The following is a 16,969-nucleotide window of genomic DNA, read 5'->3' on the forward strand; positions in this document are numbered from 1 at the left end:
TTTATTTATTATGTTTATCTCTAAAGACACTAGTACTATGATTATCATTTTTATTTCTTTAGCCCTTATTCTTGCTAGACTGCTCTGCGAAATGGGTTATTTTTAAATTTCGAATTTTCATTGTCAAGAATTATGATAGCACAAAATCATTTCATTATCACTTTTTTTTATTTTCCTTTAATAATAATAGTTGTGTGTTGTCAACTTAATGTAATGCAAAATTTTAAATTTTATTTCCTTTATTTTCTAATGCATAAAAATAACCAAAAATGCAGGGATGCTTGAACTGAATTTTCTCTGTCGAGGAATCATCAAATTAATATTTTCACAGAGACTGCCCTCAGAGTACGTTTCAGCTGCATCTGCACAAACGTTTATCTCGACAAAATATATTTATTCGCAAGCTGACCTTAATTGAAACAGCTTTTAACTGATGAAATGGCATATTAATAAAAATCCAAATTGGGCCAATGCTCTTTCGTCTTCGGATTATTAGCAAACGGATGTCGCCGATTAACATTTGGTGTCGACGCTTTGGCCTGAGGGATTTATATCCACACCCCGACGGTATCCGTCGCTCCAAATTGCCCGATAAATCTTACCGGTAGTCCGTAAATAAGACCCGAGGGTCAAAATCGACCCCTCATAAAACTACCTTGGTGCTTTTCCGTGTTGCGATTTGTCGAGGAAAGTGGTTTAAAGGGAATGTTTTTTCAGTTTCAGAAGAAAAGACGGATAGTGGCGCGGGTTCAATGCCACAACATTAAAAAGGAATGCCCGGAACCCACTTGCGATGAGCCCGTTGTTCTCCCAGGACAGTGCTGTAAGACGTGCCCAGGGGATAGCCAGAGTAAGTGCTTTTTGCATTTTTCATTGTCCGTGATCCGCCATGAATTCGAGCGCGCCTGAATTTTTAAATTCGTTTACCTCGAAGGAGAAAATGAAAAGCCTCTGCGGCGCTTCCGAATCGATATGAGGTGTATGAAAATGCCCCTTAATGTGCTTTATTTATATTAACAAAATAAAAAATATATTCATCGGCATCTTCACAGATTTGTATCCTACCTTCAGAAAGAAAGCTTATTTCTAAAGCTACAAAAATATGACACTATATTGAAATCATAAATCCTTTAATGTTTGGCTTAGGTATAACAATTGACTCAAAAATGGTGCGTCATATTGTCAGGCAGTCACAAGATTTTGCCTCAGATAGGGCCCTATCCACGCTCTAGAACTCGTTTATTTTGGCTTTGACTTGGCCCTATTTAAATAATCTCTCTTGCAAAATACATCACCACACAAATTATGTTTTTGCCTCTTTTCGAATAGGCGGCGTATTGATGTGATGATATTTTTTAAGTTTTAATTTTATTTAAACATATTGTAGCTAACAACGAATACTTGTTAGTATTCAATTGTTTTTGACCAACTGTGAACATTTCCGGGTTTGCGATTAGTTTGTGATAGTTATCTTACTCAGTTACTGCTTTGTAAATATTAGTATTGGATATGAAACAACGAATTAAGAGTATTTTAATGGAAATCACACTATAACCTGCAAATGTTCATAGTCCAATAAGTTTTCAGCCAATTAATTCTCTAAACTTATTATTTGATTTATTTAAATATTATTATCCTTCATTTCAAACTTGGTTTTAAATGATACTAGAATCACTATATTAATATATTTTATTTGTCGTGATAAAGTATCATAGAAAGCGATCAATTCAATGACAAAATATTTAAAATGACAGACAATCCAGTAAACAGATTTTGCAGCAAAACGAGACCAAATTCTCTACCTCAATAAAAGATCTGAGGGTAATATGCATTTTTTAAAGATTATATTAATATATTTTATTTGTCTTGATAAAGTATCATAGAAAGTGATCAATTCAATGACAAAATATCTAAAATGACAGACCATCCAGTAAACAGATTTTGCAGCAAAACAAGACCAAATTGTCTACCTCAATAAAAGATCTGCCATTTCTAAATATCAAAGACAAGCATATGCAATAAGAGGTTTATTGGTTAAAGGTGTTATTAGATTAGGATACATTTTTAGCCTCCGCGTATAACAAGTTTTTTATAATTGAGATATTAAATACGTTCTATTTTTTACAGTAGATTTCGCTTACTTACCTTAAATACTTATGTATTTCAAAAATGAAAATTACGATATATTTCCAAAAAATCCAAATTATTTACCTTGCACATAATACACATACCATTTAAAAAATGCAATTTTGATAGTTTGAAAGGCTTTTTGAAAAACTATCGGAAACTTCGGGGTTGTTTTTTAAGACGTATTTTTATAAAAAAAAAACAATTAATATTTCGAAATTTGATTCTACTTAAAAAATTGATTAAAAATCCCCTTTTTGCAATCTAAGAACTTAGAAACGTGTGGTAATTTTGTTTGAAACATCTTTTTTCCCAAGTTGGTATCTAATAACCGAGATACTTCCCAATTGCAACTAAAATGAATCACTCTGTAGGTCCTTAGAACTCATTAATGGAGTTTAATTCTTTTTTATACATCATAAATTTGAGTGATTGGAATTAATCACCGTTAATAATTCAAGACAGTTGTAAATGAAATATCTTTTACATAATTCTCGCTAGACAAAAGAGAGGAAAAAAATACGGAATTTCTGCAAAACTCGTTAAACCGCAGAATAAATACGGTAAGTCGTTTGAAGTGTATTTCTGTATAAAACTATAAATTATGGCGAAACTATAAGTTATGATGCAACAAAAATCGGAATTTCTGATACGGATTTAGTGTCTTCAGTGTTTTATAACGTCAGAAAGATGGTTTCGTAATTTTAAGTGGCTTCTCTATTGCAAGGAACAAATACGTAATAGGTTAAAATTGCTAATGTTTATTACAGATCAAGAAAACCGAAAGCGCATATTTGAGAACGCGATTTAAAATAATATTCATCGTTCATCGTAAACTTTGTTTATTTATGTATTGCGTTTTCATGTTTCAGAAGTTTTTAGGCACAAAATCAATTTTTTCAATGAGTTGTAACTTTTGAACCATCAAAAAAGTATGGGCAGGTATCATATTATAGTCATAGACTTGTCGCTAATGGATTTAATAAATATGGTTTACTTAAATAAATAACGCTGGCAAATTTTCGTTTGAAATACTGATGAAATTACAATTTGAAAGAGAAATGTTGCCACCATATCTTGAAAATCAGACATTTTGTTGCACATTGTTTAGTGCCTACATTTATGTAACACTTGTATGGCCAATGTAAGCTACTTTTCAAAATTTTATTTATTTCATCTTCTTTACAAACATTTTATAAAAGAAACAAGAGTAAATCATGTAGGGTACCTTCACACCCTAACCCGTAATTATAAAAAAATCACCTACATAATTCTATAAAGCAGTATTTAATGTCTACTGTGATCTCGTCTAAAACCACTAAATGGTGACATTGCTTAGATTGTCACTAGAAATTTTATTATTATTTAGATTTCTCACATTTACATTACTTTACATTACATTTACATTACTACATTTAATCTCGTTAGTTAACGGGATCATAGTCTCTATATTGTAAATTCTTTAATTTGTTATAAACAAATATCAGCGATTGTTGTTTTTTCTATCAAGAACAAATCTTGTTTTGAGGCAGTCCAGCATATAGGAAATTTGAAAAATGGTTTCAATTTTATGTACTGAGCCTCACTTGGGTGCAAAGTCTGTTTATATTAGCTTGAATCAATAGTTGATGGTTTTCTCCTAATCAATTCGACAAGTCTAATCATAAGAATTCAATATAACACGTGCAGGGTTTAATAAAAAACACAACATTCTATTCTATTCTAATATTGGGCTACTTCCGGTCCTCCAAGGGACTTTACACTTGTTGTGAGGCGATTAATATGCTTCCGAAACCTTTAATTTTCAATCACTGTTGTGTTGATAAAAATCGCACAAACTCACGGAATCGGTAGGAAAACACGAATCCCATTTTCCATTCTCCCATTCTACAAAAAGGAAAACCCGAAACAACCCAATAGTTAACAATTCTTCTTTGGTTAACATATTCTTCAATTCGGCATCGCGAGCGGCGTGAAAGATATAAAAATTCGACTACCTTTGCCGCCCGACACAATGTTAAATATATTGGCCGTAACGTTATATCAGAGATCGGCATTTGGTTCCAAATATTTCTAAAATTCACCACGGTTCTCGGAACCGAAAAGGAACACAATTTTACGGACCGGGCTCGTCGCGGCCGTCTCCTGATTTTAGATAAATTTTCATGGGATATGGGTTTCGACGAATGTCGCGGTCGTTTATTGACCATTTTCGCCGCATATAAAAGCCGGGGTAGGGTTGGTTCGAACAACCTGTATCATTTAAGTTTATTCTCTAATGATATTGCAGCCTGACTCCCAAATCAGTTCTATTTCACCTCAACTGTAATGTAATGAAATCTTGTTATTATTAACGGGAATAGAAAATAGTTTAGTCTCGGAATGTTGTTTGATTTAATACTGTCGTCGAAATGTATAGGTGGTCCCACTTTCTCTAATCTTGCTTCAGAAAGAAAATGTAATATTAAATCCTTGCGTTTTGGAATGAACTTTATACTATGGGAGCCTCCGCTCAGTTTTACTAGCTTATTGAATGGAACACCGTTTATCCGATTTTAAATATCAGTTCCTTCCAAAAATTTTGAGTTAATATATATTAGCCATTTTAAATTTTATAGTGCCATAGCATATGGCCTTGATGGAAGATAATTACCATATATTACTTACATTCGTGAAAAATTCGCAAAAAAAATTGCAGCTAAACAACTTCGTCAATTCCTATGCGGTAAGAAAATCCTTTATCTTTTATTGCTAGCGTATCTTTAAATGGTACTATCAAAATAAATTTGGATCTGAAAATAATTTCGGAGGTTTCTGCGGCTCATGACCTCTTAATATTGAATACCACCAATACGCAGATCTTATTATTTGGAAATGAAAGGGAAGAAATTGTAAGAAACGATTCGGACGGTTGCAAAAATTTCGGATTATGGTTTGACGGTGACTTGCGGTTTTCTAAACACGTTGGCTCAGTGTTACAAATATATTTCTATAAGCTGAGGACTTGTAAGGGGTGTTTTTTTTCGATGTATAGAACTTTAAGTTGCAATAAAACAACGATGGATTATTCGATTGACATGAATTTTATTTATCCGAAAGATAATCTTGTGGCATTAAATTTTAAATATGATTTCTGGCATATGACCGCCACGGCTGGCGCGGATGTACCTAGTCCAATCTGGACATCCAGTTTTCTTATTGTCTTCCAAATGGTCAAGCGTTTGTGGCCAGAAGTGCGCTTCATCGCTAAACAAAATTCGCTTATGAAAATCGGGAACATCGGCAATCTCGTTTTGGGCCCATTCGACGAATCTACGCCTTACTTGATGATCGATTGGCTTCAATTCTTGCACGAGTTGGATTTTGTAAGCACGTAAACCAAGATCCTTCCGCAAAATCTTCCATAAAGTGGATGGACACAGATCCAATTCCTGTGCTCCATGGCGGATGGACTCATTCGGGTCTTCCTCAATGCTACGCTCCACAGCAGCAATAGCTTCTTCTGTCCGCACCGTACGGCGTTTCTGGGGATGCGAGTTATCAATAAGAGTAAATGTGGTGCGAAAACGTTCCATGGTTAATCGAATTAACTGCTCTGATGGACGATTTTGTCGAGGATAAAATGGACGCAGTGCACGATACGTATTCCGCACAGAACCATTATTTTCGAAATAAAATTGCACTATTTGCAAGCGTTGTTCAGGCGTGAGTCTATTCATGATGAATTGCTAAACCAAACTGAGAATAAATCACTTGACAGCTGTTAAATCGGTCGCCATCTTGAACAGTAATGCCAATTTAAAGTTCTATAAATCGAAAGAAAACACCCATTATATTCATAAACATCTTCTCAGCAAAGGAGTCAAACTTATTGCAATGTCGTCTATTGGGCAGCCAAATACCAAATCAAGATAAAGAGAGAATCGAATATCTTCAGAAGGCTTGTATTTGGTTTAGTTAAAATCTATAAAAGTGTGACCCTATTTCCTAATGCCTCGTAGTGCCCAGTTAGCTCAAGTTGAAGAACATTATAAAGTTATTGTTTACTAAACTGCAATAAGATTCCGTCGTACTTGTTTGACAAACTTTGCAGAGAAAATGAGGGATCGAGACACCCGCGATTAAAACATTTAATTTTTTATTAATTATTAATTAATTTAATGAAATACATTATGCTATAACGTCCCTCCCCACAATAAAGTCCTTCAAAAAATTGTTAATATTGTTTATTAGGCCCGCCAGTATCTAGCAAAAGCGTATGAGTTTATGATTTTGTGTCTATTTCTTGTATTTACGATGTATATACGGGCATGTATTTTGGTAGCAATTATGGTGCTGGTGCTGTTTTCTTGGTTAGTGTAGACCATGGAAGAGCGCAATTTGCGAATGTCGCCGCTCTTGTATTACAATTTATATTGTAGTATTTTTAATGAAGACAGTTTATTATTATTATTATTATTATTATATAATTATCATTCTGCAAATGTATTTTCTCAACAAACAGAATAATTATTAAAAAAAAATCCATTTTGTACGAATTTCCGAAGACACGCTGTATAAGAAGTGGGGTAATTTTAACATCCGTACTGTATACGCTTCGTTGTTTTACAAAACATCACTCAATATTTCATTCCGTGGTCTTATACGTATTATTACTGAAACTTCAACAGTCTAATGTTCTATTGACAGAACGCCGCGATATTTGTAGAATAAACCACTCAACACGACTTCAAACACTTGACTGCGTGTATATAATCATCGAAAAATACATGCGCCATTGCTGTTTAGAAGTTGCAAACATCGATCTTCTGTAATTGCGTTACTCACCGGTTCCCAGCGTGGTCGCAATATCAAGCGTAACTTTATTGCTGTTATCTACATATCCTAATGTTACAGTTATTTTGTCTTAATACCATAGAACAGCAGTTTCGCGGCCCCAGTCAGACAGGCCCCCCGGTAATAATAGTTGTCCGACGGCATTTTCTCTTATTGTCAATGGATTGTGACATTATCTGCATGCACGCATTTTCGCAGTGTATTGACTTTTACGTGAGAGACCGACAATTAAATAGAATATTTATGCATAGTTTAGCGTGCAACCAAGGTCATCTAGATTAAGTGATGTGTGGCGCCTGCCGACCTACATACGGAAAATTTACTCCATGTTTACTACAATTTCTCTGTCGCAGAATAAATGAAATTCTAAACTCGACACTCGATCTTGTTTTGAATCGTGAAGTCCTCAGACGTTAGTCGATAAGGGACGACGCTAAACAGAAGATATACCGGCTGTTTTTTTAATAATAGATATACGGGGGAACCCAAAATATTGATGTCTAACAGAGATAGTAATAAATAGAGATAAAAGTTTTTATAAACAGCAACTTATTCAACTTTACCAAATAATTAAAAAAATTATTTTAAAAATTAACAATAGTTTTAGAAAATATGAAAAATATAATATAAACTGGTAAAAAAACTTTTGATTGCTAATTGAAAGTCTGCTGTTTCCCTTCAGGGTAGGCCATTTTCATGTTTTAGGTGTTTTTATCATATAGCTGTTGGAGATAAAGAGGCCCAGAGTAATTGTTCCAAGGAAATTCCTCTAACAATCATTTTGAACTATTGGAATATTCTTTTACTTATAAATGCAGCTAAATGACTAATACCAGAATCAGACAGCGGGGAATGAAAAAATGAGCGGAAATATTCAAAAAGAATATTTTCTGATTATATTTGTAATACCTTGACTTGACAGTCCAGGAATCTGTTTAACATTTTCTGTATAAAATATATAAAATATGTAAGAATAAAATTATTCTCATCTTTCTACCCAATATTAGTAGAATGTCTCCAGGCTGGCTGTAATAGAGCATGGATATTTTTGCAGTTTTTTATCACATAGGTTTCAGTGAAGTGTCTTTACTTTTCTGACCTAATATTTCTAGAATATGACGCTGAGCATTCTCATCATTTGAAGAATGCTGATCGGATATTTTTTGAATATTTGTTGCTTTCTGGGAAGTTCGCGCAGGTGTATGGTGAACACACTGTATCGTTTGCTGTTAAACGTTCGGAACTAAATCGGGATGTACCTACACGAAACGTATAGAGTCGGTCGGCCTTTTGAATAGATAAATACCGCGTATGGTGCATTTCGTAGGTGTGTTATTCATCCGAAGAGTTTACTAGACAAAGGAAATAAAACTTGGCGCCATCTACATGGCGTATGGTGGGTGTCCGCTTTTCTAGACGCCCACAATTGCCACACAGACACTTGTCTGGCAATCTTCGTGTCTTTCTTTCACTTTTGGACGAACGCGCTGACGTTCGAACCAGAAAACGTTTCAATCAAAACTTTCACGGGTTTCGTTTGTACCGCGTCTTAAACGCCCAAAAAGTAAGCCGCCATTTTTCCAAAACGAATTATTAAATTTCCGGCAGCAATAAATCCGGATTCGGACCCGGACGCTAAGAAGCTAGGCTATTTCAGATAAACAGAGAATAATAAAATAGGAAATTCGCACCAGTTCCAACCATAGGCGTAATTGATCAACTTATAAAATTGAGATTTTGTCTGGAAAAACAAAGGCCTGAGGCTCTTCCACTGTTTACTTGTTTGCTGGCTACGAAAATGCTTGAGAAGTATCAAGCCCCACCGAAGAGAACAGAAGAAGGCAAGACAAAAATATATCCATTGACCATCCTAGCAGGTATTAACGTGGTTCCATGAAAAGGGAAGAGACTAATGATCGCTCATATTTGACTTTTGAGTCTTGCCATACTGGCACGAGGCATAGAAAAGACTTCATATATTTTTATTATGTTTTCTCATAATTCGCCACCACTCTCAACTTATTTATTTAAAAAAAAGGTTTATATGAAAGTTTTATGGGCTTTACAAAAAATAATATTTTTTCTTCGTATAAAGCTATATTTTTAAATCACATAAAGATAAGGCATCGCTTTGATTATAAGTGCAAATTCAATCTTATTTAATCGGAGAAAATGCTGTTAAATCATTTTAACGAAGATCGGAATAACAACTTATCTCAAGGAAGAACACAAATACAAGAAATTATTTGGCACACCTGTAGCGTCAAGAAGCACATACAGGTATAAAAAAAACTTACTTTCATTTGAACGTATGAACAATATTTATTTATTTAAAAAAAAAACTCACCAAAAAACAATTTTGCTATATTTGTTTTGCCCCTCTGTAGTCCCTTTACTTGGTTATTACTCTACATCTCGCTGAAATAGACTATAATTTGCCAGTGTTCAAGAAATCATTTTTTTTTCAGAATGCTGATTTGAAATTCCATATTTTAAACTAAATTAATGAACCATTATCTAAAAGATTTATCTTCCCCCTATGTTCTCAATGACTCATTAAAACATCGATCATCATTGTTTAGAAATAGAGTTGTATAATTTTTCATAGATCATCCAATATTCGTAATTTCCTTCCGTTGGAAGAAAGGCCTTCAAAAAAGCGCAAAGTAAACGTCGTAAAAAAGGAAGTTGGTTTTGGTCGCCGTTGTCCCATACCCCACTAACCGTTTCGCTTTTTCGTATTAAATGTAGAGCAAACAATAATATCTAATAAATTATCCGGTCACGAATACAATGTTTCACGCGTTTGTTATCTATATCTCTTTCGCAATCGCGTGGTTTTCCAATTCTTTGAAAACTTTAAAATTAATCACTTTTATCTATTTGAAATGTTTAAATCCCCAAAATTTCATTTACATGTAAAATGTCATTCAAAGGAATATTTTCACCGCCTTTGATGTGGGATAAAGTTCATCAAAAATATAGTCATTGAATTGACACTACTTTTACATTATTAAGATTATTTATTAACCTAATTAGATAGAGATATGCAAGTAATTGTTAGCACATTAGTGCATTAATTATTTAATAAAATTGATAGTTGTTTTGATTGATTCTCTTTTTATCTATTCTAAAAAGTTATAATAAGAATTATACGTTCTTATAAAGGAGAAAGGTCAGTTTTTCAAATGAGCATTAATTTTAAAAATAATGACGTAAGTAAAAGCTCTGAGCTAACCTGAGAACTGCAGTGAAAACTATATGACAATATCTCTTCACGTTTTCTAGTTATGAACTGTTAAAATATGATACTTTATAAATGGACACCCCGTATTTATAGATTTGTCTTGAATTGCATTAGGCGCCAGCGGAATTATTTTTAACGTTCGTATTTATTTTTTTATAATGCTATTCATTAATAGCGGTTTAACAGACTTATTTGCTTTAGCCAAGTTTAATCACCTTAGCGTCGACTGATAATCGCGCGTGACGTTTTATATTTTACACTAAATGAGTTTAAGCTTCTGCTTTCGGAGATAAACGTTTGACTGATAGGGGGAACGGTGAGTCGTTTTCGTGACGGAAAGTTTGACGTTTCCGGTCGTTTTATTGACCACGCGTATACGATTTTATAGTACATTATTTATTGGTATATTTTATTACGCCACTTTAGTCACGAGTACTCATAGTCACCAGCAGTGCGAGTGTTTGATAAACGAGTGACTGAACACGCTTCACGAGAAGTCGAAGTCGAAGCTTTTGCTACGTACTACCCAAAACTGACCAAAATTAACCAGAACTGAAAAAACATCATAATCAGTGTCTAAATATCCAATGACTGCCAAACCCATGACTGAAATTGTCAAAATAAGAAATTAAAAATTAACAATACTTAAGTATTTTTTCCGCATTCAATTTTTGCACTCATGTTCCCATTTCTGAATGCTCGTTCATTGCTTTCATATTTCCTTACCTGCCTCGTCTACATTTTCTTTACTATTCTTCTACCCCGTACTTTTTATATTAATAAACCTACTTTTAAACCTAGCAGCTTCTTTCCTATACACTTTCTCTGCTAAAGTTTTTTAGGAAACTTTGCGTCATCAATTCTTTGTATTTTGCTTTGTAAGCGATTTCCTTATTGTTGCTACCTATTTTAGTTTATCCACGTGCATTCGACCTTCACTCAATTTTCCTATGTTCCTAGCTCCCTACCAGATATCCATTTCTTGCATAGCATAGCACTTCTCCCGACTATTTTATGGAACATCTTTCTTCTTTATCATTCGTTGGAATTTTTTCGCTTTTTTTCACTCTTGTTCCCAATTTTTCCTTTTCTTTATTTGGAATGAAATTTGGTTTTAGCCTTGGAAATAACATTACACAAATCTTGAACCTGCATTGGCTTTCGATTAAATTGTGCCTTCAAAATACTTTCGTAAAATGGGGCACGAAGACGCCGCGATCCTCATTGTGAATTCTGGTGTCTGTCGTTCCCCATAAAATTAAGTGAAATCCTCTCGATGGCTTGCCCATGCGAAACGGAGCAATTTTCTTGAATAAAAGATTGCGAATGCTGAAATTCTGAAATCCTAAGGTAAATTGGATAGAAATCATTACGCACTGCTAACCTCCGGTTTCCGGATTTATGAGAAGTATTTCCAATACTAGTCTGGCGCTGACTTCATGAATTAATTCATGAAGTTAGTTCACTAACAAATTTGATTTTGACTTGATTAATGCACCGCTTTGATAGCAAATACTCTTCAAACAAATTTACACATTTCTTCACAAATTTTTTCGCAAACTTGTTTTAATTTTTGTCAATTTTTTGCCACAATTCATTACTATCGACCATATACCAAAACATGGTTATAATTAATGCCAAAAACCAATTAAAAACAAATTTGATTAGTTTACTTGTAGAAATTCGTCCTTAAAAGTGTTGTATATTACTCTACAAATTTTTGGTGCGATTAAGGCAATTCTGGGTATCTACATTAGGCTTCGATAAGTTTCATCGGTGGATAGAAATCCTAGAATTGCTATAAGTTTATTGTTTTTAAGTTTAGACAACTCATTGTATTATCATAACATTGACATCGTCAAAAAATGTTTAAACTGTTCAGGCTCCTTTTAAAATGGTTTTTTAACCCTCTCTGTTTATATTTGCCTTATCCCACCACCTTCTTTCGTTGTTAGATGGCAAAAAGTTTTTAGCTGCAATGAAAAGGCAAAGGGCTGCATTTCCGTTTCTGATTCTTTTATCATTTTTACTTTTCAACAAACACTGTTCCAAAACAACACAAACCGTCAAACATAACCTTTGAACGGTTAAATGAAATTTTGAGACGTCAAATATATTGGAGTGTAAAGCCAGTCTATTTCGTTGATAACTTCATGACAAAATTCATCAATTACTTCATGAATTTATTATCAGTGTAAAACTATAATTTAAAAAAAAATCTGCAACAGGTTTCTTTGCTCAAGACATTTTAGTCGATTCTGTGTTACCTGAGTCACTATTCTTGAAATTTCGGAAACAGAAATGGTGTGGGCAAATAGCTAAAAGAGGTTGTGTTGTGTTTTTATATATATTATAACCTACAAATTTGTTTTTGGTGGATGGTGGATTTTAGGTTGGGTTTATAAAAAAATAATTTCTTACGTAGTCGACGTTTTGGCACAAGGCAACGGACATTTTTTTACATTCTGTCTGATGTGTAATCTAATGAATGGTCCACGATCTTACTGTATATATTATTGCGGAAAAGCTTCCTCACTAGTCTTGAAGGAGGCAATAGAATTGACTGTACATAAGAAATTGATGCTTTATAAATTCGGCCCACAATCTATTTCCGTAATATCGAAAGAGAGGCTTTCAACTTTTTGCTTTATATCTTGTTTTGATTAATTTTTGTTCCCAGTTTTCAGAAACGCGAGTTTATTTTTGTTTTTTCAAGAATGGCTACAGTGGACCGTTAGGAACAAAAATTATAAAACAGTGCCAAAAATCACCCCTTCAAATATTTTCCACCAATTCGAAACACCTTGTACATGTGGTGGGTTCGGTTACACATAAACTGACCACGCGAGTATCTATTACAGCCTTGTGTTATTTAACAGAACGCTATAAAAACAGCAAACGCATCCCATAAAATTTGTCCCAAAAATTTCTCACCGTCTAGACAATGTATTGCGTTTGAAAAATGCTGATTTGGCGGCGCCATCGATGTTAAAATAACCGCAACGCGGACAAGCCGACGTTCGAGCTTATTGGAAAGACCTCGCGGTTTCGTTTATTTCAGGGATACTAGAGATGGGTTTGACAGTTCGTTTTAAGGAACTAATTCATTTGAAGATTCACATTTTTTAATTTTTTTAAATACTATTCTAAGAGTTCTTTTAACTTTTATCAACAATTCCAATTATGTTTCCGATTGATGGTATCTTCAATTATATATTAACTATTTCGATACATATTTGAATAATTTAAATTTAGTGTTTTTTTTTAATTCAAAAAACAGAGATACAACGTTACATCCATAAGGCGAGATTTAGATGTTATTCACAAAATAGTCGATATTTACACGTCAAACCTTTGAGGAATAATTACGTACGTGCTGAAAGTCTGCTGAATAAAATCCTAATGCTATAATTAACTAAATTGATTTTCAACTAATGAGTTATATTATGATTATAAAAAAATTGTAGGCACACATTAATAATAATAAATGTATTAATAAGTAATTAATTTTATAATAACCAAATTATTTTCACCATTCAATATTGGAAATTTGCTTTTTGTTCAATAAGTTCCTACAGACACTACACTAAGTGCAGCTTGGTTTCAAACAAGTGGTTTCATATGTTAGTAAATGAAAAAATCTGAGAGTTCTGCTATGTTATTGAGGTCTTCTTTTAGGTTGATAGGGTTTGTGTCTTAAAAATTGTCTGCGCAAATACCAAATAAATACTTGAAAATGTATATAATATTGTTTTTGGAACCAAATAATCTGTTTTGCGTTTATCTGCATTAAGTTTTAATCAAACAACGGAAGTGGTGATCTCTCTCATCAGCACAGGACTGACTCAAACATTGTTTCAACAAACGAATGAAGTCAACTAGGTTTGTGTTGAAAAGCATGGTGCAAAGATTGATCGCTGTGGTACTCTTGACAAAGCATCTGCTTGGAGATTACCCCTTCAAATTTTGCCAGCTGCACCCTTTGCAGCAAATATTCCTGAAAGATAAGATGATCTTATCAAATGCTTTCAAAAACTCAATACATCTTTAATTGTATAAGCAATTAAAAATATAGTCCGACTGATAATCGGATGAAATATTCTTGAATGTAACGTATTAATGTACTAGGCGATAAACTAGCATTTTATGAATTTTAGAAACCGCAGACAATATTTCGTTAGCTTTCTTAAGACCAAAAACAAATGGCTCAATGAAATACTCACAATATCTCATTTTAAGTAGCTAATGAGATGTCACGAACATGCACTAACCAAAATTAATTGAGCAACAAATTTTTACACCTGTGAAAGAAGGACGTCAATACTGAGCCGGTCTATTGTGCCTTCTTCTAGAAGGAACGCTCCATCCTACATCAAGCCTAGTGCGGTCTGCAATGGTCCTGCTGGAAATGGAAAGTAATCTCCCATTTTTTAATTGATTGGATCCTTGGTCTATTGTATTTTCTGTAAATGTATTTTTTGCCTAAAGAAAATAGACATTTTTTTCGTACATCAAAATTTTTGGTTTTAGATACATTCGTTTTTCACAGTCTGAAAGCATTGAGGCTATTAATGCCACGTGTTGCTGGAATTGTTTAATCATTTTATTATTAATTTGATACCTCATACCGTAGAAAGTAAAATTACCTCTTTTTAGAACATAGAAAACTAGTGTATGATTTTGCGCAATAGCAAACCTACTTAGACTGACAGATTTGTATGATTGAGGTTGCAACTCTATTGATAAATGTTTTTTGTTCTTGCGTTCTGTACCACAAAGGTTTTTTGCTTAATAAATTAATTACTACATAAGAGACTATCTTGCATGCAGCAACAACCAAATAAAGCGCATTAAAAAACACTGAAAATAAAATAGGGAGACATCAACGATAAATAAAATTACCCTACAGACAAAATTTATTTAGAAAACTAATGCTGTGATATTTTAAGTGCAACTAGTATAGTAGAACGGTTAAAAAAGAAAAACTACAACCTATTCAAAAATTGTTGTAATTATTATCAAAATCACATAAAAATCGACCTAAATTACTTCCTCTGTTACCCCCAAGATGACCCTAACGCAAAAACTTGGGTCGATTTTGGCTTTTTTAGATTTTCGGCAATAATGAAATAAGATATTTCTTTCGATATTTTTTCTATAGATCTGCATTCCCTAGATCCACTATTCCCATCTCTATTGGGTTAAAAGTTAGTTTACACAAAGCATCCGTCTCGATTATTAAACGACCTTTAATTTTCTGAGACCGTGTCACTGAGAAACGTCCTACGACAGTGTCTGTGTCAGTTCCTCTCAAAAAACAAGACATGGCAATATACCCGATTTGCTCTATAAATACCAGGGCATCGTCTAGACTCTAGACCCCACAAGCTGAGTTTGGTCGCGCAAAGAGAAAAACCTCTCTTTCGCGTCTGGGATATTAAATATTTACTGTGGCGCCACGCCATTATATGCAAACATTATGAGGGTCATGCCTATGCTCAGTCGGCTAATTAAGTAAAAGCGCGCCATCAATCGAGGAAATATTACAATACAATGCGTATTAGTTAGAACAACGGCGATGACACAAAGCCAGGACCAAACCGAATTTTGAGCTGTATCTACGCGTGCGCGTAGTGGAGTTAGCGACCTAACTACGCCGAAATAACTGAACAAGCATTAATAATAGTAATAACTTATGGTAACCTATGGTACTTGAACATGAAAAGACAATACAATATAAAAAAATAATAATTTTAGTTTAAGCAACATTAAGACACAATTGCTATCTTTTTTTCTTTTTTTTTAAACTTTGCACTAAATCAATGTCTCTCAACAAATACAAGGGACAAAAGTACCTATAGTTTGTACGATGATATGCAATACTAAATAACTGTGTGTGCCTAGTCTATCTTGCAGGTACATTTAAATTGGATAATTAGCCTCATGTGCCACTCATACTTCAATTATCATCATCATTTATAAAAGCTATATAACGTATGTGAACAATAATGTCAAAAACACAATTTGAATTTCGAGATGCCATGAAAATCAGAGCGGCAATGTAATGTGTAATAATGTATTCATAAGTTTTGTAGATTATTCTAAGGCTAAGGCTAAGATTTTATCTGAGATGGGATTAGACTATAAACAAGTGTCTGAAGAAGTTATTAAATATGTGGCAAACTTAACTTTTTCTGCTAGCATTAGTTTTGGATAAATTTTTAACACCATCTTTTAAACTAGTTAGTTTTTTTGAAAGATGAATTTCTAACCGAACATAAGCAGTTTTCTAAATGCGAAATTTGAAAATTTAACGCACATTACACGTTTCAAAAAACTTCTCATATGTACAAATGTCACCGTCATACTATCAAACGAATTCTACACGACACACGACTTACTTATTGAAAATAATATTCAACTAGCTTATAAAGGCTTATAAAAATGATACGAAAAGCGAACCACGCACTCGCCTAGAAGCCGCCGGGCAAAATTGCGACGTAACATCTTAATTAACGCAATTACCATGTTTAAAGCCCCCGTTTTGTTAAAGTTGTAAATAGACACTAAATAATATAAACCTCGCGATCATAATTAGTATGCAGGTTCTTGTTTAACTGCTCGGTTCTGATTGCTTCGAAACATGGAAAGACGAATAGAGACGTGTGCGCTTATACGGCGACGCACCTACAGCGTAAATACCATTCGTTAAATACCAAATTATGTACGGTCAAATAAGAATTTCCAGTGTCTTCATTA

At 33.7% G+C, this 16,969-nt stretch overlaps 1 protein-coding gene across 1 annotated transcript in view; it reads left to right on the forward strand.

Annotated features, from left to right (window-relative positions):
- The window catches only part of LOC132703760 (dorsal-ventral patterning protein Sog), a 98,040-nt gene that overhangs the window by 59,395 nt on the left and 21,676 nt on the right, over positions 1-16,969 (forward strand). Inside the window, exon 3 of the mRNA XM_060673208.1 lies at positions 718-850. Coding sequence (XP_060529191.1) covers positions 718-850 — 133 coding nt within the window. The remainder of the gene's footprint in view (positions 1-717; positions 851-16,969) is intronic.

This window comes from Cylas formicarius, unplaced genomic scaffold (assembly GCF_029955315.1).
Source record: "Cylas formicarius isolate icCylForm1 unplaced genomic scaffold, icCylForm1.1 PGA_scaffold_6__28_contigs__length_40554024, whole genome shotgun sequence".
Lineage (NCBI taxonomy): Eukaryota > Metazoa > Arthropoda > Insecta > Coleoptera > Brentidae > Cylas > Cylas formicarius.